We start from the raw sequence: 24,566 nt of genomic DNA on the forward strand, positions 1-24,566 counted from the left end.
AATTTAAGATTAAACTTAAAAAAATTAATTAATTAATTGGCTGTATTGGGTCTTTGTTGCTGCACGCAGGCTTTCTCTAGCTGTGGTGAGCGGGGGGCTACTCTGTGTTGCGGTGTGCAGGCTTCTCATTGTGGTGGTTTCTCTTACTGCGGAGCATGGGCTCTAGGCATGCGGGCTTCAGTAGTTGTGGCACACAGGCTCAGCAGTTGTGGCTCACGAGCTCTAGAGCGCAGGCTCAGTAGTTGTGGCGCATGGGCTTAGTTGCTCCGCGGCATGTGGGATCTTCCTGGACCAGGGATCGAACCCGTATCACCTGCATTTGCAGGCGGATTCTTAACCGCTGCACCATCAGGGAAACCCAGATTCAACATTTTTAAAGTGAACACTCAGTGATGAAACAGCTATGGCCCTACAAAGGAAATTCTCCTGTGCTATATTTTGTTAGTATCTGGGGAAGTTATTACATAAAAAGTCTTTTATTACATACTGCAAGATTGGAACACTTAGATCATTTTACTGAATCAAAAATGTTTTACAAAGTGTTACCTAAATAAATTTACTGGCATTATGGTTAGTTTAATAAGATTTAGTCACTTTTGGAGAATATAATGATAGAAAGATTAACTGGGAAGCTATTCTTTAAATCTAATTTAGATCAAAACATAAAAATGGCTTAACAGTTATTTTTCTTTATTGCACTTAAGGCATTTAAAAATATTTTCAGTGATTTATTCTTGCAGAACTAGATATCACGATTAGAATTTCTTTCATGTTACTCCACAGCCTTTCTTTAAGTAGTGTGTTATTTAATGCGAGAGGTCAATACGTGCCCTGTTAGAAGATTAAATGGTTTATAGACTCTTCTCTTTCCCAAAGGCTAATTTTCCCTTTCAGGTCTTGTGGAGGAACTTGGTTGTATATTAGCCACTGTTTGTGCCTTCAAATTTTAAGACAGATTTACCAACTAAAGCTGGTTTATATAAAAACCAGACCTGTGTACTGATCTGGAGCTACTTTAACAAGTAGTGATCTGCTTTAAAAAACTACAGCTAGACTACTCCAAAATGTATAAATCAGTTTTCTAGCAGACAAAGACATCCAGTTTGAGTACTGCATTTTAAAATTTTAGGGTACTTTGCAAAAGAGCTGGCTGGAGGTGAGAGGATCACCTCCTACAACTAAAGCTTACAATCTATCCTAATATTTATATATAGGCAGTTATGTGCATGCAACTTTATTTCTGGATTTTCGATTTACCTAAAAAGAAAGAAATTTTATCTTGGAAAAATAAAACAATGACCAGTGAGACAGAAAAGACTGATGGAAATATTCCCTTGTAAATGTGAGAGCTAGCCAGGCAATGATCAAGATGACTAAGCAACCTCAGGGATGTATGACTCAGTAGGCTAATGCAAGATTATTAGCTTCATGACATACAACTTAGCCATCTTCAGAAAGGATTCATTGTTTTGGAAAAGTAGGGGACTCACAAATGGCATGAAACACTGATTTTATTTGATAAAAATTCAATTTTTTGCTTTGACAAAGCCAAGTGAACTTTGTCAGGGTCAATTTCACATCAGTTCTGCCAATGAGTCAGACCATCATTTGCACATACGCCCCAACCTAGTATCTATTAAAGCAGCTATTAATTAAATCCAATGCCTGCAAATGGCCATTTATGTAATGGGATTTAGTAAAAGTCCTAAGGAAACCAACACATATTGAGAAATGAAGTTTTAATTAGGAATGTATAATCTCTTTAAGCAGAATACTGTGATGATGATTTCACATCAGGCAGGTTCCAGAGTCTTAGCAATAATGATCTGTTGTTAATTTACCCCAAGTAGCTACTATTCAAAGTCATTATGCTATGATTTGCTTTGTGTATTTTTTTTTTTTTTTTTTTTGCGGTAGGCGGGCCTCTCACTGTTGTGGCCTCTCCCGTTGCGGAGCACAGGCTCCGGACGCGCAGGCCCAGCGGCCATGGCTCACGGGCCTAGCCGCTCCGCGGCATGTGGGATCTTCCCGAACCGGGGCACGAACCCGTGTCCCCTGCATTGGCAGGCAGACTCTCAACCACTGCGCCGCCAGGGAAGCCCTGCTTTGTGTATTTTAACTTCCCCTGGTTGCATTTATATATTCTTTCTTCAGATTTATTACATTTATCCATAAAAACCAACATCCTCTTCTTCCCTTTTCCTGGACAGTAAACAGTTTCTTTCTTTATCTGGGTAAAAAGAGATTCCATTAAGGTGGTCAGAGAGAGTGAGAGGTTTCAGGTCTAGCATGACTCCACATTTACACAAGGTGATTAAATTAAAAATGGACCCTGAAAATAATTTTAAAAACTTGACTTAAAAACTTTAAGATTTCAAATTAATATCTGTCAAGGACATTAGGCTTTGGGACTTAAAAGGCACATGTAGTAGGTTAACTAGCTGTATACTCTGCATTAGGACACAATCTACTGTAACTATTTTGTCATTAGAGCTCAAGCTCTTGGATGGTTGACAGCTAGGAATCTACTGACTTGCTGCACTAAAATCCTAGACAGTGCACTTATGTGACCTCCTCCCCACTGTTGGGCTGGGTCTCTGGAAACATCAATTTTGGGAGAACAGTTGTTCAAAACAGCTGTCTTGAGAAGTAAAAAAAAAAAAAAAAAAGACTTTTTACTAATGAAGCAAATGTTAATACTGAACTTGAAGATCCAAACTGTAGCTCATGGGTTACCTCAGCAACTTCTGCTTCAGCAGTCAAAAGACTATTATTATGATCAAACAACTGCAGTTATTATTAAGATAACTGTTAAATGAACTATGCCTGTACTATTAAACCATGTTCATGAATAACTTCTAACCAACTCTCAAACTACACTTTTCCACATTTCTGTAAACAGGCTGCGTGATCCTTAAAGGCATAAAACTTATCTTCAGTTACAATGGTATCCTCTAAACCAGTCTTTCTTAGTGTGATATTGGGACCCCTGGGGCTTCTCAAGACACTTTCGCGGGTCCACAAAGGCAAAACTATGTTCATAATATTAAGAGATTATTTGTCTTTTTCCACTCTTATTCTCTCACAAGGGTAGGGTGGAATTTTCCAGAGCTTACATTAACACTTAATGTGTCTACTATTAAAAAAAAAAAAAAGAATAGGTATTTTAACAATTTATCAGTTCTAATTTAATATGGTAAATATCAATCAATACAACTCATATAACACAAGCTTTTTAGGGTCCTCAATAATTTTTTAAGGTGGAAAGAGGTCCTGGGACCAAAAAGTTTGAGAACCACAGCTCTGAACAAAATAGTGCAGGACTGCCTGTATGAAGGGCCCAATAAATGCTTGCCATCTCTTCATATATCACAGTGATTTTACTTCAGATAATCTCTGCACTTGAAATCAGTCAGTTAATTTAGTACCCACTGGATATACTACAGTGTACATGACCATTAACTACCTTCTTCTGAAGATCCAGGGTCATTTAAAACCGGAATTGTGATTTAAAAACTATTTCATAGGACTTGTTTGAGTTATACTTTAAAATACAGAAAGATATACCTCTAATGTAGAAAGAGATACCTTAATGTACACTAAAAAAGTTTTCAATCACTTTATTACTTTTCTGGGGTAAAGCTGTTTTACTTCAATCATAATCAGAGTTAGCAGAAGATATAAAACTGAAATATGACTGCAATTTGTATGTTCCTTAAAATAAAAGTAGAAAACATGATGTGACATGATTTTTTAAAATTATACCAGGAAAACAATATGATTCTGTTTCTATAGTAAAGTGTACTGTTTTGGATATAATAACCACAAATTATAAAGGCTTGCCAAACAGGTCTACAGAAACACAAGGAAAATCTGTCCAAGTTTGCTTTCCTTTCTTGTTAATGTCTAAGCTACAGAGTTCATTTGTAAATAGTAATCAAGATAACATGTTTTTGAGGGAAGGTTACTGTCTAGGGCTTCAAAGTTCTAAATAAAAGTATGCTAATTTTAGAAGATAAAATACTTAGTAAACACCCTGTCTCTTATGGATTAATACACTCAACTGGATGGCATGTTCCAACCCTTTGGACTGCTAAAAGAAAACTTATTGAAAGAAAAGACAGCTTTAAGGAACTGAAACACTAATACCATAGCACACTCATCAACGGACAAACTCCATCTTTAAGTATTAATGTAAGCAGTAAGTTGAAACCCTATCTGCAAGGGATATGAAATTAGTTTTGTTAGGAATGCATTATTCAGGTGGAGAGCTTCCTAAAGATTTAGGTATGCTTTGGAAAAATCTTTGGAGGCGCTTTGGTTTTACTGAATGTTTAGGCTGAAGCTCAGTGAAATGGAAAAGATTTTCGTTGTATTCTATACACAGCTGATATCTATGTGTAAACATCAAGGTCACCAGAATGTATCTGTCGAAGACCTTACTAAAATCTTTAGATACTGGAAGTAGACATGTGTCATCAAGTATCAATAAAACCCAACATGAAGAGTTCTCAAAAATACATAGCTGGAATCTGTCATTTATTTTGTTTTTGATGTAGTATAAAATCCATTATTCAATGACTAGCAAAGCAGAAAATAAAATCAACAATGTCAGTACGTTTTTCAGTAATGCAATGCAAGGTGATGCCAATGTGGCATATTTTCAATCAAATCTGAAGGTCTATATAGATCAATAGTTATATCCCATCTTCTTTATTATGCCTTCTGGTCATGGCACAAATAATTTAGTTGGCCTTTGAATAAATTTATTCAGGCTTTGGACATGATCAGTATAGCAGCACTAAAGTAATACTTGACATAATTCCACTTTCTGGGATAAGCAACTAAGATGTGGCTAACTGAAGAAACAGCAAGCAGGATGGATAGGATTGGGAACTAAAACCATGACTGAGGCCATCAACTCACCACTGTTGATGGGAGGTATGGTAATTGTAGCAATACAACTAATTATCTTATGCTCCTAGTTTCTGAGCCATCAGTGAAAAACGGTCAGCATAATGACTTCCAGAATGGACAGCAGGCATGTTTGAGTCCCTTCCTGTGTGAGTTATGCATGTGGCACTATACAGATTAGAGTAGGGCACAGGAAAAGGGGTGAGGAGAAGAGCAAAGATGCAAATAATCTATAAGATAAAATAAATAATGCACCTGATGTAGTAGAGCTATGGATTACTAGATACTAGAGAAAGCAGACCATCTGTTAAGACTATCACAGACAGTTTGGTTCACTTGAACAAACAAGAGGCACAAGCAGAGACACCAATAACAGGCCTCTCAACTAGACTGTGGTTATAACAAAATGAAAAGTCTTCAAAAACATCAGGTTCCTGACTGCAGAAGCATGTAGCATGCACAAAAAACAGGTGTCTGAATGGGAAAAGGATAAGTTGTTTAGATGTTGCCAGGACAGGACTAGAAGCACTAAAATTCTAAGAAAATAAAAGTACTGTATGTCACTAGAAATGGCCACTAGAATGTAAATGAAATGCATTCTCTAGTGAAACAAATTAGCAGCATCAAGTTCACCTGCAATAGGGCTAGGGCTGAAATTGGTCAACAATTACTTCTAAAATCCAGGACCTTAAAAAGGTTATTTCCCCCATCAACCCCAGCCCTTTCCACTTGTTTTCTTTCAGAATTTCAAGGAATCAATGCTTCCAACTGTTGGTAATTACACTGCCTTTCTATGATGATGAGTACAACGTATTTGTGTTCATCTTTCTCTCTAGATTCAGCAGAAATGAACTGGTTACATGCTCACTTAAGGGAGGCTTAAATAGGTGTGGAAATTGGAAACAAAGGAACTTTTTGCCTACTGCCCATTTCCATTTTCCCCTGGGCATCCCCATGCAAAGCCCTCTTGTGGTTCTAACCTCTTAAATCCTGTTGTGTGCGAGCACCGGCCATGCTCTGTCTTGGCATTCGAAGAGAAGTTCTCAAAGGTGTATGTCTCTGCTCATCCAGGTAAGCGAGGTCCTCCAAGTGGGTGGAGCTTGTGGCTGATAAGACAGAAGAGTTTAGTCAGAATACCTAAGTTTAGAAAACTGTCAGTTAGTCTGTATCTCCAGACTTCGGAATCAGAGCAGATACATTTACTGAGAATTTGCTCAACTCAAAGTCCTCATCAGTGTCTGGAACATGTGCCAGGAAAACATGTCAAGAGTTGTCTGTGGCTGCTTCACTACTATCAAGTGCCTGAGCTTATAGAGAATACTAGCAACAAGTTGGCAAACACATTAGTACCTGACAACAAGGATTATTAGTTTTTGCTTCTTTTGGGTCACAAATCCCATCTGTATAAACATCAGTGGAGAAATCTGTTCCAAATTATATTAAGCTAGAAAAGAACCATGAAGCTCTATTTTCAACATTTCCCATTCACGGTAAAGAATGAAATATGAAAACATCCTAAAAACAATTTTCACATGTGTGTATATATATGTATATAATGGAAAGGTGGGCACCTGGGACAACGGACAGAGAATTGCCAAATAGCATTTAGGGAAATGCCAATGTCCATGAATTCCAAAGAACGTGTTGTTGCTCTCTGAAGATGAAGGTCAAGTAACAGTGGCTTCCCACTGCGTCTATAAATCCTTTAACCCCTAACCTAGCCACGAAAGAGAAAGAGAAAATGGCAGAAGATGGGGGTAAAACGGCACTGCTACATACTGAGAGCTATTGAGTCCAAGAATCAGGAAGTGCTGAAGACAAAAAGCTTTTAACAAGAAAGAAAAAACCCCCAAACTTCCATCAGAAAATGGTTATTTAGAGCTCATACGTGATTAATTAAACCGTTAATTCAATCTGTTGCCAACTATGTAAGATACTGTGCTGGGGGTTAGTTCAGTAATTCCATGACAATTATTTACTGAGAGACTCCTGTGCGCCAGGCTCTGTTCTTGGTGCCCTTGCTGGCTCCATTGCTAGTCTACCTCTGGGACATTTTGGAGTGGGTGAAAGGAAGCAAACTGAGATCACTCTTGGCTGCTGAGCTCCAGTGAAGCAACGTCCACATCCTCAGTCAAGGTAAGACATAACAATAACATAAAGAGGGCTATGATGAATGGCACAAAGTCAGTTACAAAGAGCTCCATGAGCTGAAAAAGAGAGAGAAAAGATGGAGAAAATCGAAGAGAGGGAGAGGGAGAGAGAAAAGAATAAGAACAAGTGCAAGAGACATATATTCCCCTCACCCTTCAATTACCCCAACTGTCTTATTTACCTGGATCTACTGGAAACCCACACAAAAGGAATTTATCCAAATTATACATATAGTTTCTATAAGGAAATAAAAGTCTTTGAAAGCTAGTCCAGGGAACTTAAACCAAGAAAGGGAAGCCAAATGACACATGACACACCAGAGACAGAAAGAGAATAAATATCAGAAGAATAAAAGATAATCTCGATTTCTGCATTCTGAAATTAAAACTATCCAGAATAGATAACTTTCTAATCTCTTATTTAAAAACACTGGAGACAATTACACCATCCCCACTGGTTCTAATTTGGTTCTGTGAATTAGTTCTTTCTTATGTTTCATACAATCCCTCCTGTTTTAACCAAAGTCTATTTTCTTTTGCTAGGTTCTTTATCCATATGTGTGTAGCTACCAAAAAAAAAAAAAAAAAAGGTGGGGGGTGGGCAGCCCCCAGAAGTCCTGTCCCCACAGAGCCCTCCTTGGAACTCAGAAATATTAGCATCAGCTGAGCATGGCCCCTTCACAGAGATGTTTGTTTCAGCTTTGTGGGGCCTCTCCCCCAAGCTTCTATGGTTTAATCATCCCAACCTCTTCTCGTTTACAGGCTCAGAAGTGGTAGCTGCTTCCTGAAGTTGCTAAGTCCACGATATCTCAGTGTTCTCTTTTACCTTTTCAGTTCTTTAAAACCTAGTTAACAATTCTTTATATATAACATCTTCTGTTAAAATATCTCTGTGGTTTCTGTCTCCTGGCTAGCCCCTGGCTGAGATAGCATAGAAAATAACAGAACAGCAATTCTTTTACTATGTGATGTTGATAATAAAGCAATATCACAGAACGCAGATGTAAAAGATGTTTTAAAGGCCATCTAGACTAGAGGTCAGCAAACTATGGCCTGTGGATGAAATCTGGCCTGTCGCATAAAGTTTTACTGGAACACAGCCTTGCCTCTTTGTTTAAATAGCTGTTTACCGTAGAGTTGAATAGTTTCGACACAGACCATATGGCCTGCAAAGCCTAAAATACTTGCTGACCCCAATCTAGTCAGATCCCCTCCTTTCACAGTTTAGGAGACAGTGAAGTCATTTATCTACAGTGACTCACTTATTCACTGGACAGCCAGGCCTGGAAACCAGCTATCTTAACTCTCAATCCAGTGAGCACTATTTGCATTGTACCCTCCTCTCCTTTTAAACCTAAACAAATCTAATTCTTTCTTAAAAAGCTTATTTTTCATTCCTTCTTCATCTTTGTCACTTTCCCTCAATTCTCTGTTTTTTATGGTTTCAAAGAGCAGTGATCAAACTTGGGCAATAAAGGCCTTGCCAATGCACAGTAAGGTGCCCTGCATGTCACAGACCAATATATCTCTGCACTTCAAAATTTTCTGCAGAAGAAACAAAAGAACAAAAGTCCAAATTTGTTATTTTTTTAATAAGAAAAATACTTATAAGGTACTTTTTAAGCTGATAAACTAAAGAGTAATATGAAAAGACCAATGACAATGAGAATTTTTTATTTTCTTTTATTCACATTAAAACAAAATTCAAATAAAAACTGTAACAGCTGGATGAGTGATAGAAATTTCTGGTTATCATTATGGCAATATTAATGGTACATTATATGATTTTAAAGCAAGGTTCTAGCAGGGTACTTTTACTAAAATGGTTCTATATGCTAACACACTAAGATGGTTTGATATGTTTTAATAAAAAGAGAAAATATATTTCATTAACAGTAGGCAGAATGATATAGAAATACACAACATGAAGTGGAGCAAAAAGCTTTGTTAAAAAAAGAAGCCTAAAGTCTTTCCTTTTTATACGTTATATCCATCTATGACTCTTTTAAAGATTAAACTATGGGAGATCTATACTTGGAGTATAGATTTAAGTTAAATAGCAGTTACATAATCCATTTTAATTTCTTTGTATTAAAAAAATCTTCTGGCACAGCCTTCATTTCACAGGTTCAACTTCTTATATTAAATGAAGAGCTACTGACAGCTTTTATAAAATGTAAATGTTTACTGTGAACTTAACAAGTTTTACTAAACTAAGCTTTACCATAGTAATTCCTAGAAAAATGAACATCAGTTGTTCTATTGCTTTTTTTCACAAAACCAAGAAATGTAGTAAAATATATTTTGGAATCAGCACATTTCTCAGTTCAGATAAATGACATTAGAAGAAAAAGAAAAAATATTGCAATAACCGAACTGAAAAACAGGTCATTCCTTTACAAGTCCAAATACTCACAGGCAAACTGAACTAAGGAAAAGCAGAGATATTCAGTATCAAGCACTATAGCTCTGAACCAGCCAATGGGGAACTACTGCTTTATTCTAGACTGCAACTGAGTTATGGTTAGTGTTACCTAAGTCTCTTAAAACATTCATTCTTTTTCTTATTTTGGCAATAATATCTTTTTCTCTGATCTCTGAATCTATCACTATTTTATCAAATAATCCAAAATAATTTCTTTACTGCCTCTTTTCCTTATTAAGTTGTTTTCCTTAGTCTTATTTTCAGTTTCTTTCTGCTTCATCATTTTCAAAATTCTTGTCCCTTCAAATATAGTATTTAAAGACTTAGCAGACAAATACTGGAAAGATCAGCCAAGAGATCTGAAATTCTATGCGCTGTGGCCTTTGTTTCACTAATTGTACGTAGTTGTACTCTCCGGCGTAGTCACATGAATCTTTTCTATTTGCAAGCCAATTTCTGAGAAAAAGTCTTTGTCATACTTTGCCAAACATCTCACTCATTGTCAAAATTTGCTCCGGCTACACTTTTTCTGCTTCCCTGATAGATCCCCCAGGCAGAATTAATTGCTTCTCCCTTTCAGCAACCATATACATATATGGCTAATTAGAACTTGTGTTATTCAGCTAATTGTTTACATGTCTGTCTTCCCTCACTAGATTATGGTAGGTTCTTGAGGGCAACTAGGAAATGTCTGATTCTTCTTTGATAACTACATTCCTTTAGAGTAAATCAGAGTGCCCTGCACGTAATGCTCAATACAGAACTAAATTCCAGGCTAGTCCTACTTAGATTTAGAAATCTGTCTGGCTCTATCCTCACCTTCCTTATTGCTCTGCTTAATGTTTAACAGACATCACTATGGTAATATGCTTGGCTCCAATGATATTCATAAAATCTTCCTTCAGGTACTGCTGATCCTTTACTTTTTTCTGTAACACATATCACTTTCTACTGTATTGAATACTATATAAATTACTTATTTATTCTGTTTATTTTACTTTCCCTGGTGAGAATGTAAGTTCCACGAGGGTGAGAATCTTTGTTTTGTTTATTGATGATTCTCAAGTGCTTAGAAGAGTGCCTGGCATATATAGCATATGCTCAATAAGTGCTATTCTAATGACTAAATAATTGTATTTAACATACACGTTGTGTTTTGCCTATATTTAAACAATCAATGAATAACAAATTAGGTTTTGTCTCATTGGGTTATCTGAAAGCTAAGGATGAAGGAGGTGGCTATAACAACAATGCCTTGTACATCATCATCCCATAAAAACACCAGTGATAGATCTATAGGGACACATATATTCCCACCTTGTAGTGCTACTCTTACTGTGAAATTGTCCTGGCAATTTTTTTGAGATAATTCTGTCAAATTAAATCAATACTGTAATATTTAATGAACACTTTCTAGATACAAATATAAGAATTAATCAGATAAGTTGAAGTGAACTGATGAAATAGGAAAAACAAGTCAACAATAAAAAGTTTTATGTAAAAAGAAAATGCTTTAAAAAAGTAAGCCCATAAAATCTATGTCATTAAAAATCCTTGTTTTCAGAGAAGGAAGAGGGAAGTGGAAAAAGGGAGCATATATTTTTCTGAGATTTCATCAGATTGGAACAGCTGACTCATTTACAGAACATTTAACTGACATACTTTTTGAATTTAATACACAAGTGGGCAGGAAGAAATCCAGCAGATGACATTTGGTACAAAACATTCCAGAGGCAACTCTGTATTACAGAGTTTGGAATCAGTTTAAATTGTTTCTTCTTATATCAGTTGCCACTAATGCAAACAGATTTTAGTAGCACAATTGCCATTCTGGCTGACCTGAGCAGGGAGCCTGGAATGACACTTTATGTTTGCTACAGCCTGGGCAAGAAGCCACTCTGCTGTTCTTACACCCTTGATTCATAAAGCCAACATTCTGACTGCAGAAAAGCCCATTTCTGATTTTACTCTTTTTGGTAAAATCTTTATTACAGTTTCCGATTGGATTCATTTAAATCCCCCAGGATTCCCATTTTGCATTTACCTGATTCTTAAGATCCTTCTCTGAGGAAAATGTGCAGCACCAAACATTAAGAAGCAGATGGTGAGAGTTTATATTTTAACTGACTTCTGTTGTTTGCATGTTTCCCTGATAGACTCTTCATTTTCACACAAAGCACTGAGGACAGCTGTTGTAAGTGAACATTTCCTGCTTCTCATATCCCTCCAATTCATTGCCAATCTCATTTTAAGACATCAAGGATGACCACAGACAGCCTACTCTGATAATTTCTGCCATGCAACCACAAGTCCACAAGGGTTCTCTGCTTCCTTCCAACACAACAGGCTTAAAAATATGCAATAGTGATTTACATTTTGAAAACAATAAAAGACAGTTTTGATTTTTTCATATTTTACGATTTTAATTTAAAGGTGCATAAACTTCTAAATTTATATTCAGAAAACTGAGCTGCTCCAGGAAAAACCCAACCTTTAATGCTAGACTGCCAAAACTCACCTTTAATCACTTCATCATTCAAGATAAAAGTTTTTATGTTTTCAGTAAATAGTACTATTTTCATTTGTGGTATATGAAGCTTTTAATTGGTACATTAACTTTAGACTTCACTTGTTTAAGAATCTTTATGTTGCTAAAGGTATATAGCTAAATCTAACTGACCAATATATTTATTCAATCAGACCTACTTTCGTAATCAATAAAAAGTACATGATTGTTTAAAAAATTTCATTACATATGTTACTTCAATACACTGTAGTGAGTTAAAATCTCAGAAAATATTAAAAAAATAAATCACCATAAACATTTTATATGTGCTGACTCCATTCCCTGAAAATAAAAGTGTTATAAAAGCCACATATCCTTTCCAATTCTCTTTAAAATCAAGAATTATGGAATAACACAGACAGTTTTACTCTTCAGAGTTCAATCCAGCATCAGCCTCATATAATTCCTTGACAATTTCCTGGTCGTGACAAATGTGGTCCTGTAAAGATGCCACAAAGCTCAAGCTAAAGAGGATGCTTCTCTTCCCCAGGTGGGGAGAAGTCTAGAACACAGCAAGGACCAATTAAACAACTAATTCCCTAGGTTTTTAAAAATGTGATGAAAATGGTATTTTCATATCATTATTCAACATTAATTGGTCTCTAAAATAAATAATTATATCACTCATACTGAGATAAAGTTTAAAAAAGAAGGAAATTTAAAAGCTGAGTTTGAACAAAGCCTTTTATTACTGGCATTCATCACTCCCCGACCCCATTCATATACTTAGAACAATTTAATAAGTAAAATATACTGACTCTTTTCCCTATTTCAAACTCATCTCATATTTGAAATCATCGATCATTCCTGTTCACCAAGGAGATGTGAGTATTTGATCTTCCCCCAGCTTGGGGAACCACTTCTACGTACATTAGAAAGTAAAGGAAAACATATATATCTAGAGCTAAAATGAGAAGAGAGGACCCTCCTGAGCTAATACAATTTACTGTAAAAACTGATTTAGGTATCTAATCACTTAAGCTACTAGAGATTGTGGTCTTATCATATATTTACACACATTATACAGTCAGCAGGTGAAAGTAATTTTGTCCTTCTACATTCTGGAAACACTTTCAACCTATAATCTATTAAATTTTGAAAATAATTGAGTCGTTTGGTTTACTTTCCTGCCTCTGTGTGAGGATCTGAAACCATGGTTTCCAGATACAGAACATGGTTACAGATACAGATACATGGTTTCCCATACAAACTACTCCTTGACCTATGACTTGCCCTGTAGGCAATAGCAGGTCTGTTTGTATTACATTCAACATTGACAAGAAATAATTCTCTGATGAAGTATTTTGTTCAACATAGTCAGTAAGTGCTCCTCCAACAGTATAAAATCCTATTCTCCAGGACAGATCTATTGAAGAAGCATGATCAGTACTGCTTAGGAATCTGAAAAATCTCTGCTAGCCAGAAAGGCCAGTGTTATGAGATGACCACTGTGATAGATGAAAAACTAATCAATAATTAAGGTTTATCGGAATAACAATTTAGACTAATATTATCCCTTTTATTTATGTTTTAACATGAGGGAGGGTAGAAGGAAAAAAAGAAGGAAGAAAGCATTTAAGTATGTAAGGAAGTATTTTTCAGTACTTGAGTTAAAATAAACTTCAATAACAAAGAAAAATCAGTGTTTTATAATACTTGATATAAACAGTTTTACTTTCTGTTAAAATGCTTTAAAAAAAATGGCACCAAAAGCATGGTCCACAGAAGAAAAATCTGATAAATTGATGTCATCAAATTTTTTGTGTTTCAGATGAATGGATAAAGAAGATGTGGTATATACATACAATGGAGTATTACTTAGCCATAAAAAAGAATGAAATAGTGCCATTTGCAGCAACATGGAAGGACCTAGAGATTATCATACTAAGTGAAGCAAGCCAGACAGAGAAAGACAAATATCATATGATACCACTTGTATGTGGAATCTAAAAAACGATACAAATGAACTCATTTACAAAACAGAAACAGACTTACAGACATAGAAAACAAACTTATGGTTACCAAAGGGGAAAGGGAGGGGGGAGGGAAAAATTTGGAATCTGGGATAAACAGATACACGCTACTATATATAAAATAGATAACCAACAAGGACCTACAGGGTACTGTATTCAGTATCTTGTAATAACCTATAATGGAAAAGAATCTGAAAGAGCATACAAATATATATGTATAACTGAAACACCTTGCTGTACACCTGAAACATTGTAAATCAAGTATACTTCAATAAAGGAATAAAAATTTTTAAAAATTTTGTGTTTCAAAATACATCGATAAGAAAACAAAAAGATAAGCAACAGAGTGGGAGAAAATATTTTACAAACACATCTCTGATAAGGATTCGTATGCAGAATATACAACAAATTCTAACAACTCACTAATAGGAAGACAGACAGCCCATAAAAAATAGTTATTTCACCAGAGAAGATATATGAATAGCTAATAAGCACACAAAATAAACTCAACATCATTAGTCACTAGGAAAATGCAAATTAAAACCACAAGACAGCATTTCACATCTGCTAGAATAACCATAATAAGAGGTAAGATAATAACAAATGGTAGACGGGAGGTGGAGAAACAGGAGTCTCCACACACTGTGGGTGGTGCAGTCGCTTTGGAAAACAGTTACGCAGTTTCTTAAAAAGTTAAACATAGATTTACCCTATGATCCAGCAATTCCAATCCTAGGTATCTATTCAAGAGAAATGAAAATATATATCCATTCAAAGACTGGCACAAGAATGTTCATAGCAGCAGTATTCACAATAGCTAAAAAATGGAAAAAACCTCAATGTCCATCAACTTGGTGAATGGACAGATAAAATGAGGTAGAGACGTACAATGGAATACTATTTGCAAGAAAAAGGAACAAACTTCTGATACACCTTAAGTAAATCATCCAGTTCTTGAAGTTATTTGGATATTTTTAATCAACACTAAAAATAGGTATTTCTTCAAAGATCTAGTGATGTCACCTAGGACTGCTATTTCTAAACCAAAGACAAAGGAAAACCCTTCCAGAAAGACAAGAGCTTAAATATATACTTTATACGTATTTTAAGTTGAGGTATAATTTATATACATAGTGTACATAAATCTTAAGTATTTGGCTCAATAAATTTTTATCTGTGTATACACCCATGCAACCACCATTCAGATCAAGATATAGAAGGCTCCCTTAATTGATACTCCCACCAAAGGTAACCACTACTTTAGTTCTTCACCACAGAAGTGCCATAGTTTTGTCTGTCTTTCTGAACTTTATATAAATATACATACTTCATATAGTGTGCACTCTCCACGATGTTGTCTATAGCAGTAGTACATTCTTTTTCATTGTTGTACACAATTCATCAAGACTGTTGATGGACATGTGGATTAATTTCAGCTTTGGGGTATTATAACTAAAACTGATATGAACATTCTTATATCTGTCTTTTGGTGAATATAAGGACTTATTTTTGATGGCTAGTCTATGCAGGAGTGGAATCGCTAGGTCTTAGATAACATGCACATATAGCTTTATACACCTTTAACAGATCTTGCCAAGCAGCTTTACAAAGTGGTAATGCCAATTTATTAATATACCCCCATCAGCGATGTACGACAATTCCAATTGCATCGCATCCTCACGAACACTTGGCATTGCCGTTCCTTTTAATTTTTTTAGGTATGGGTATAATGGTATTTCATTGTCAAGAACTGTGAAGGATCTGATATTTTATCCTACTTGTAAGCTAACAAGCCTGGATGCTTGAGGAAGAAGACATGAGACATCTAGGTCATAAATGAAAGACAGTTTATTACTCAGAGGAGTAACAGTAGCCAGAGTATCGACATTGTGTCAGTTATGAGCCCCCATTCCCACAGGGTCATACAAAGAGGGCTCGGTGAAACTCGCACGTGCAGATGGTTGTATTGCAAGAGAGACCCTCTGTGCCTATAGACTAGCTTGCATTTTCTAGGATTTTATATAAATGTAATACAGTATGTACTTCTTAAAACTCTGGCTTCTTTCACTCAGCATTAACTATTTTGAGATTCATACATGTTGTTGCAGTATCAGTTCATTCTTTTTACTGCTGGGTAGTATTCACTGTAAAGATATGCTTAATTTGTTTATCCATTCACCTGTTGATGGGCATTTGGGATACTGACAATTTGTGGCCATTACAAATAAAGCTGCTATGATTTGTGTAAATCTGGGTAAGAACATATGCTTTCATTTCTCTTGTATAAATCTTATTGATTTTTGACCTCACATGTCTCTTACATATATTACAATCACATGTAGCTATATAATATATATTATATTACGTATATAATATGAATATTGTATGTATAATATATATTTTTTAAAGAATCATAATATTAACGTTTTACTAAGAAGAGAGGGGAAAGTGGCTTTTCCTTTTGTGTTTGAATCTGAATTTTTATTTTACATATATAATATATATGAATCTTTAATTTCTAGAATATGTCAGCAGGAACCACTGGGCAAGGAGATTATAGCTCATTTCTTGTTTTGTTTTCTTCTTTATATCTCTCTGTATTAAAAAATCTAATAAATGTTATTTTTTAAGGTAAAAAAGAAGAAGATCTCTCAAGCCACTCTCTCAACTCTATTGATATAACCTGGCAATTCAATTCACTATAATTTTGCACAATACCAGAAGCTTTTAACTATTTTCTCTAACTCCCGGCTTTTGCCCTTCAGTCTATCTTATAAGGGATGGATACGTACAGTCATTCTTTTGAACTGCAAACGTGATAGTATGGCTCCTGTTTAAACTCACTATCAACAAAGTAAACCCAACATAACATCAGAGTGCATAAGGTCTTTGGCATCCCTTTCAACATCATTTTCTACCATTCCTTCCATATACCCCAGGTCCTAGTCATGGAGAAATACCAATTATATGCCAAGTTTTTTAACTTCTTGGTGCCTCCTTCCTCTTTCTTCTCTTAGTCCTTCTAGTGAATTCTTATTTGTCCTTCTCTGTGATGTTTTCTGTTCTTCTCTACCCTACTCTCCCCTTTGCACTTAGATGCTTCCTTCTCTGTGTTCCTATGGTACTTCATAAATTACTGTATTATAGCATTTATCACACTGTAGCCAAGTAGGTTACCAAAACAACAATGGATGTCAATTAGAATTCCCTCCTGTAATTCTCCCAAAAAATCTTAATATTTGCTTCAGTCACTGTTCCAATGGATATGCAAAAAGTTACTGAAGTACAATTGTAGCCACAAGTATGTTGACGACTACAAACAGTGAAGTTGCTAAATGGCAGTTTGCAAAAATATACCATGAGAGGCAGGTAAGAAGTCTGAAAAATTCACAAATTGAATAATTCCCTAAAAGTTGACCACAATTTAATAGATTTTATTAAGTAACTAGAATAACAGTGCTTACAAGATAAAATTCTAAATAGACAAAAATCTTACAATCCATATAATGGAAGAATGTACTCTTCATCTGATAAAATACTGCTTGCTTTTTAAAGTTTTTTAAAAAACATATTTCAAATTATACTTTTACCCGGTGATTAAAATACCTGGTATAGAAACCTGGGTTCTATACAGTCAATTTCTTCAATATCTATTAGTTAGAGAAATGTCTGATAACTTATTGATGCTTCTGACAGCTGCCTTATGCCAATTTCTGGAAAGCAACAGTGTTAGAAACCTTTAGAGACAGTGAGGGATGAATCATATCTGTCTAATTAGTCCTGTACAACTTTTTGTAAAACTTAAAGTTAGCTTTTGCATAGGGTAAAATAATGAATCTTTACAGACACTTACTCTCAAGAAGGGAAAAGTATTTTATAATCTCTTTAGTGAACTAAAAAGAGAACAAAAGAAGCTTATACCTCTGTTTCCTACTAAGTGCTCAGTGTTCTTCTCAAATAACAGAGCCAGTTCTCTTAGAAATCACTGCAACTTGGTTAAGAAGTAAATTGGGATGTACCATTAAGGCTGGTAGCTATATTTTCCATTTTTATGTAAGCAAGGATTTAAATGCTTCTCTTTTGGATAGATTGAATTTGCCTAGCAATTTCTCATAAGTTATAGCAGTCTAGGATTCTAAAAATGATGTCATGGTTGGGGATCATCATATTTAAAAGAACCCAGGAGAGAAAATTTTCTGTCATTATATAAAAGTGAATAATCTTGAAAAATTAATATTAGAATCTTCTGCAGTTACTGATCTTCCAGATGAGCCATGCTCCTCGTAATCACATCTGATGACAGATGCTGATGGTCTCCAGAGGACGGAACAAAGAGTAATGGTTTAGAAAAGGTACAGAAGGGAGATGGGAAAGGCAAGAAGCATCACACCATCATCTGCGTAACATAAATAATTACATCTGGAAAGAGCTCTTGACTACAATAAGTATTTTATTATCTTGTGTCAGTGATTATCTTGTGTCAGTTTATTATCTTGTGTCAGCCATCCTGACACTCATCAGGCAAGTAAGAAAGACAAACATAACTTTGATTTTGTAGCATGGACAAAGTCCAGATGATGATGCATTTTGAAAATGTCAGAATGCCCAACCGTTCTGCAAAAGTCTTGGTCTGAATTATTAAACAGCAACTTAGCTGTATTAAAAATATCCCTTGACGTAGTTCTGAACAGCTGCTAAAGAATAATGGCTCCATATTCCAGCCACTTATTATCTGTATCATCCCCTTATGACTGAGACTGCTAGCGGTGTTTGAGTTATTCTTTAGCAATGTAGGTAAGGTACCTGATGATTCTACTATGGTAAGACAGCCAGTGTACTGTGAAAATACTGAGCTCTTCGAATGGGGAAGTTGAATTCTTGCCTGCTTGTCACTCTCTCAAACTATAGGTGATGTTTCTGGTAATATAAATTCGACTGAAATATACTTCAATTTAATAATGTTTTTAAAATTTTATTTTGGCTGCACAGCGCAGCTTGTGGGATCTTAGTTCCCTGACCAGGGGTCGAACCCAGGCCCTTGGCAGTGAAAGCTCAGAATCCTAACCACTGGCCTGCCAGGGAATTCTCAAATAATGTTTTTTAAAACGAAAGTTTTTAAAACCTAAAATCTCAAAGTGAAATCATTTGAAAGACTTCTGATGTGAGAAAAGACTTTTAACAGCTTGACAATATACTTTATAGGTTCTCTTTTTGATTTTATGTGTTTTTATTTTATATTTATATTTTGGTTTTCTTTTAAGATTTTTTTTGATGTGGACCTTTTTTTTTTTTAAAGTCTTTATTGAATTTGTTACAACATTGCTTCTGTTCTATGTTTTGGTTTTTTGGCCGGAGGCATGTGGGATCTTAGCTCCCTGAGCAGGGATCAAACCCGCAGCCCCTGCTTTGGTAGGTGAAGTCTTAACCACTGGACTGCAAGGGAAGTCCCTATTTTATATTTATATTTTGGAAGCAGAACTAAACAATCACTTAAAGAACACAAACCTTCCCCCAGGTTCAAAAAGATAATACACATGTATGTTACCCAAACATAAAAGAATAGCTTAGTTGAAGAAGATGAATGGAAAATTTAAATACTGTCAGAGCAGAATTTATCTTCATTTCAATATATATGCCAATAAAATGGTGATTTAAAACAAATAAAACTTACCTGCTACTGAATTTGGCCGTGGCATAAGATAAAGAGGAATAGACTGTACTGACTGTGATAAAACTGTTTCCAAATTCCTCTCTGGGATCTTATTCAGACTATAGGTGGAAGCCGTCATGTTTTCATCTACTCGATATAAACAGGAATCCATGCTGGATTTTTGAGACTGCCAAGGCTTTATGTTTCCTCCAGATCCTAATTCTTTACTGCTTTCCCCAACGTATTTTGTGCGTTCCATGTTTTCAGAATAGCTTGTCAAGGTAGCTGAAGAAAAGAATAAAGTGAATTAAAAAAGAAAACCAAACCTAGAGGTTAATCTGTTTACTACTCTCCAAATACATGACTAGATAATGACAATATCAGAAACATTATTTTTAAAAAGTTACTGATGATCTCATCTCCATCATGAAGTTTAAACAGTTGAAACCAAAATATAACACTCTCACACAGGTTCTCTCTCAAAGATTTACTTTTAACAACTCTATTTGAATGAATTAAATTCATATATCAGTGCCAAAGGGCCTACAAATAGGGCCCATCAATGGTAAAAACTGTGGAATTTCATCAAAAGGGAATGTACATACTTTTCATGGATTGCTGGAGAGCCCCAGAGGTGTCAAAAAGATCTTTATAGTCTTTTTACCCTATATTTTTCCTTCCTGGCCCTTTATATGAAACAAAGAATTAGAGAATATAGAAACATTCCCTAAGTAGATGCTAATATAGGAGAAAGAGTCTAAGTAAGGAAACACTACAAGGCCTCTGTTTTTAATTAAAAATTCAGTTCATATATTTATCTTTCAGTCATAAATAGCCCAACGGATCCTAACCTTTTTGCCACCAAACACAATGTTACACCTTCCCCAATGAGATTTTATGGGTTCTGTAGCATACTGTATAATTTCTAAATATGTTCAGTGATAACATATAGGTGTAAACTTATATTACGTGTGTATGTGTCTGTGTGTGTTCTTTTTAAACAGATGCATGCTTCTTTTCCTAATTTCTGGAAATTGTCTTATTACTTTAAAATATATTTAAACATTTTTCTTTCTGTAAAATTTGACTGAAGTATAATTTCATTTGGTGTAAAGATGTGGTGATTCAGCTGGCTTTTAATTCTTAGCTAGAGGCTTGGAGTTCACACAGCTGCTAGGGTCAGTATGATGAAAGCTGGAGAATGTAAAACTTCTGTTTCCCAGAGGACTTGTCTACATGTAAAGTGTCTGTTAGTTAACCCTTTGCCTTTCATGGTTTTTTTTGGTGGTGTGTCCCAGCAGAAGTTTTTAATTCTTAGGTCCCAAATCAGAGCTGGCTGAGATTCACTTGTATCTGTGTGGTCTCACCCTGGTATATATTCCAGAAATATACCCCTTTTCTCCAGATAAACCCTGAGCACATTCAGTAGGCTCCAAACACTGGAACACGACACCTTTAAAGGTCTGAGAAGGTAGTAATGGGTTTCACTATTTTCAATATTTCAAATAATTTGTAAGTAATAATATGTTTTCAAATAATTTATAAGTAATAATATGTTGACTAGTTACCTAAAACATCAAGCTTCTATAAACACAGCTGCAATTATATCAAGCGTGATAACATTAGTTATCTCACGTTGAACAGAAATTTTGGCATATATATATATATATGTATACATATCATATATATATATATCATACATATATATACATTTGATAAATAAAAAATGAGATAGAAGCTATTGGATAATGAATAGAGTGATGCTGAAAAGTTTTTCAAAAATACAGGGCCTATCAATAAAAATTATGAAAGTCCTCATTGGTGGTGAAAAGATTTGAGAAACTTTGAATTAGTTCATGGTACAAAGAATTATTCATTGGCCTATGGACCCTATTTTATCATTTAAATGATAAAGTTTATAATAAGGAAGGGCTTCTATGGTCATGGTATTTAAAAGTAAAGACAAGGAAGACATCCAGTTTCCTAGTGTGAGAAGAGCAGTGATGTCATTTTGCACTACAACTGTACTATCTGCATGAACCAAACCTGTTATTACATAGTTCACTTGTTTTTCAAACCCAAAGTATCCCTTGTCCTTTTTCACTGGAGAGAAATGTATCTAGTCCCTGGCACACAGTATATGATCAACAAATATTTGTTGAGAGGATGAATAAATTAGTTTTATTGGATGCTCAATGGTCCAGAACCATTGGGGCACAGAAAGAGTGAAAACAGACAACTCACATAAAATACCAGAAGTAAAATCCTCTGGTTAACCATTCCCATTTAGGAATTTTGTACATTTCTGCTTCATTGATGCTTTTCACAGAATATGGTGACTTTTAGTTTATTTCATTCACTTATCTAGCCAATAAAATTTTATTGAGCAACTAGTATGTGTCAGACTACAGTGGTGAACAAGATAGGTCCTAAATCTTTAATCCCAGAAAAAGGACAATCCTGTGGCAAAAGAGGCCACACACAGAAAAAATGAAGAATCACAAAATGAAATGCTATTTTCTTTTTCTTGGGGTACGCGGGCCTCTCACTGCTGTGGCCTCTCCCGTTGCGGAGCACAGGCTCCGGACGCGCAGGCTCAACGGCCATGGCTCACGGGCCCAGCTGCTCCGCGGCATGTGGGATCTTCCCGGACCGGGGCACGAACCCGCGTCCCCTGCATCGGCAGGCGGACTCTCAACCACTGCGCCACCAGGGAAGCCCTGAAATGCTATTTTTAATAACAACATGCTAATGTCTGCACATTAGTCAATTTTATGGATGCTCCTATTTTACTCAACCACTCCTCTAGAGTGAGAACTTATCATATCACTTAAAGTCAACAAGGTGAATGAAGCACCAGAGAATGCAATGATATTTTGGTTCATGCGGCTACTAAAAGTTTCAAAAGTCTAAAGCCCAAGCAGTCTATATGTCAGACATTGGCCTACATAAATTAAGCACCCCATGTGCAAAGTTTCTATGAGTGGAGTTGAAGAGGAAGACATGGCCTCTCATTGAAAATTATACATATTTGTTTTCCACGAGACCTATTCTATCTCCATTTTAATTCTCTAGACCTAGTCATTCCCATGTGGAACAAAGAATAGTGGGAAATATTGAGTTGTAAGTAATTAAGGAGATTTTCCTGAGAATTTCTCCATTTTCCTTCCTTGATATAGAAAAATAAATTGCTACCTCAGTAGAAAGAACTGCTTACATGGCATTTCTGTTTATATTGCCATATAGGCCAGGAAGATAGTGTGAGGAAGTAGGAATTACAGGCTTATAAACAGGCTCATTGTGAATAAAATTAGCTCCATATATTTAAGTTTTATTGAGGTACAATTTACATACCATAAAATGCACCCATTGTAAGTGTACATGGGTACAAGCACATTTGCTTGTCATCTATAATAATTAAAAACTGATAGTAGGGACTTCCTTGGTGGCACTGTCATTAAGATTCCACGCTCCCAATGTAGGGGGCCTGGGTTTGATCCCTGATCCAGGAACTAGATCCCACAGGCATGTCTCAACTAAGGAGCCCACCTGCCACAACTAAGGAGCCCATGTGCTGCAACTAAGAAGCACTCGAGCCACAACTAAGGAGTCCGTGAGCCACAAGTAAGGAGCCTGCCTGCTGCAACCAAGACCCGACATAACCAAATAAACAAACAAATAAATATTAAAAATAACTGATAGTAGTAATTTTTATCTTGATTCACTACTTTGCTTTTGCTGATAAAAACTAAATTTTTAATGCTGGATAATAGTCTTAGGTCATCTGTTCTGAGAAAGAATTATTTTAGAACCATGCACTGTTTTGTAATAATTAGGACCATGGGTTTTGAAGTTATACAGACCTGAACTTGAATCTTAGCTTTGCCTCTTAATATCTATGTGATCTGGGACCAATTATTTTTGAATCTCAGTTTTCTAAGTCTAAGAAAGATTGTTATAGTATTATGTAAGACAGAGTTAATTTACAGCTAGACTGGGCCAGCCCTACACTTATCTCTGGGGATGCCTGGAACTCTGGTACTGACTCTTAGCCAAGATAAGGTCAGCAGGGATAACTAATGATTTATAATTTGCTGTTTAAAGTTTGAAACTCCCCTGGTAGCAGCCAGGTCTAGTTGTTTATTGACAGCTTACACCTGGACTACTTAGACAGCCTGGCTTAGCTATGTGACCAGAGGGGCATAAAAAGCTTCACTGTAAACTTCTGGGGAGCTCTCCTGAAACCAAGATTCCTTATACAAATCTCGGTGATTTATACTCTGGGGACAGGCACATCCTATTTGATTAAGAAGGAACCTGGATATATATGGAATCTAAAAAAACAAAAATGGTTCTGAATAACCTAGGGGCAGGACAGGAATAAAGACGCAGATGTAGAGAATGGACTTAAGGACACGGGGAGGGGGAAGGGTAAGCTGGGACGAAGAGAGCGAGTGGCATGGACCTATATATACTATTAAATGTAAAACAGATAGCTAGTGGGAAGCAGCCGCATAGCTCAGGGAGATCAGCTCGGTGCTTTGTGTCCACCTAGAGTGGTGGGATGTGGGGGTGGGAGGGAGACACAAGAGGGAGGAGATATGGGGATACATGTATATGTATAGCTGATTCACTTTGTTATACGGCAGCAACTAACAACAATGTAAAGCAATTATACTCCAATAAAGATGTTAAAAAGAAAAAAAGAACGTGGAGAACTGCACTTGGGAATGGATCCTCGGTGCTCGCCGGCATTCTCTTTCGCCTGCTGTACTGTATCTTTACTAAAAGCTTTTTGTAAGCATTTTCCTGCAGAGTCTTATGTACCCTTTCAATTATCTGATCCTGTGAAACCTTTAGAACTATTTTCTTATAAGATGATTGTAAG

At 35.9% G+C, this 24,566-nt stretch overlaps 1 protein-coding gene across 8 annotated transcripts in view; it reads right to left on the reverse strand.

The window, feature by feature from the left end:
• TANC2 (tetratricopeptide repeat, ankyrin repeat and coiled-coil containing 2) overlaps window positions 1-24,566 on the reverse strand; it is a 357,539-nt gene that overhangs the window by 117,287 nt on the left and 215,686 nt on the right. For all 8 annotated transcript variants that reach the window (XM_030843275.2, XM_060290546.1, XM_060290544.1 and 5 more), the window contains 2 exons: window positions 19,700-19,963; window positions 5,895-6,020 (listed from right to left, as the gene is read on the reverse strand). In XM_030843275.2, the coding sequence (XP_030699135.1) occupies window positions 5,895-6,020; window positions 19,700-19,963 (390 nt within the window). The remainder of the gene's footprint in view (window positions 1-5,894; window positions 6,021-19,699; window positions 19,964-24,566) is intronic.

The sequence above is a fragment of the Globicephala melas genome, chromosome 20 (genome assembly GCF_963455315.2).
Source record: "Globicephala melas chromosome 20, mGloMel1.2, whole genome shotgun sequence".
NCBI classification, from domain to species: domain Eukaryota; kingdom Metazoa; phylum Chordata; class Mammalia; order Artiodactyla; family Delphinidae; genus Globicephala; species Globicephala melas.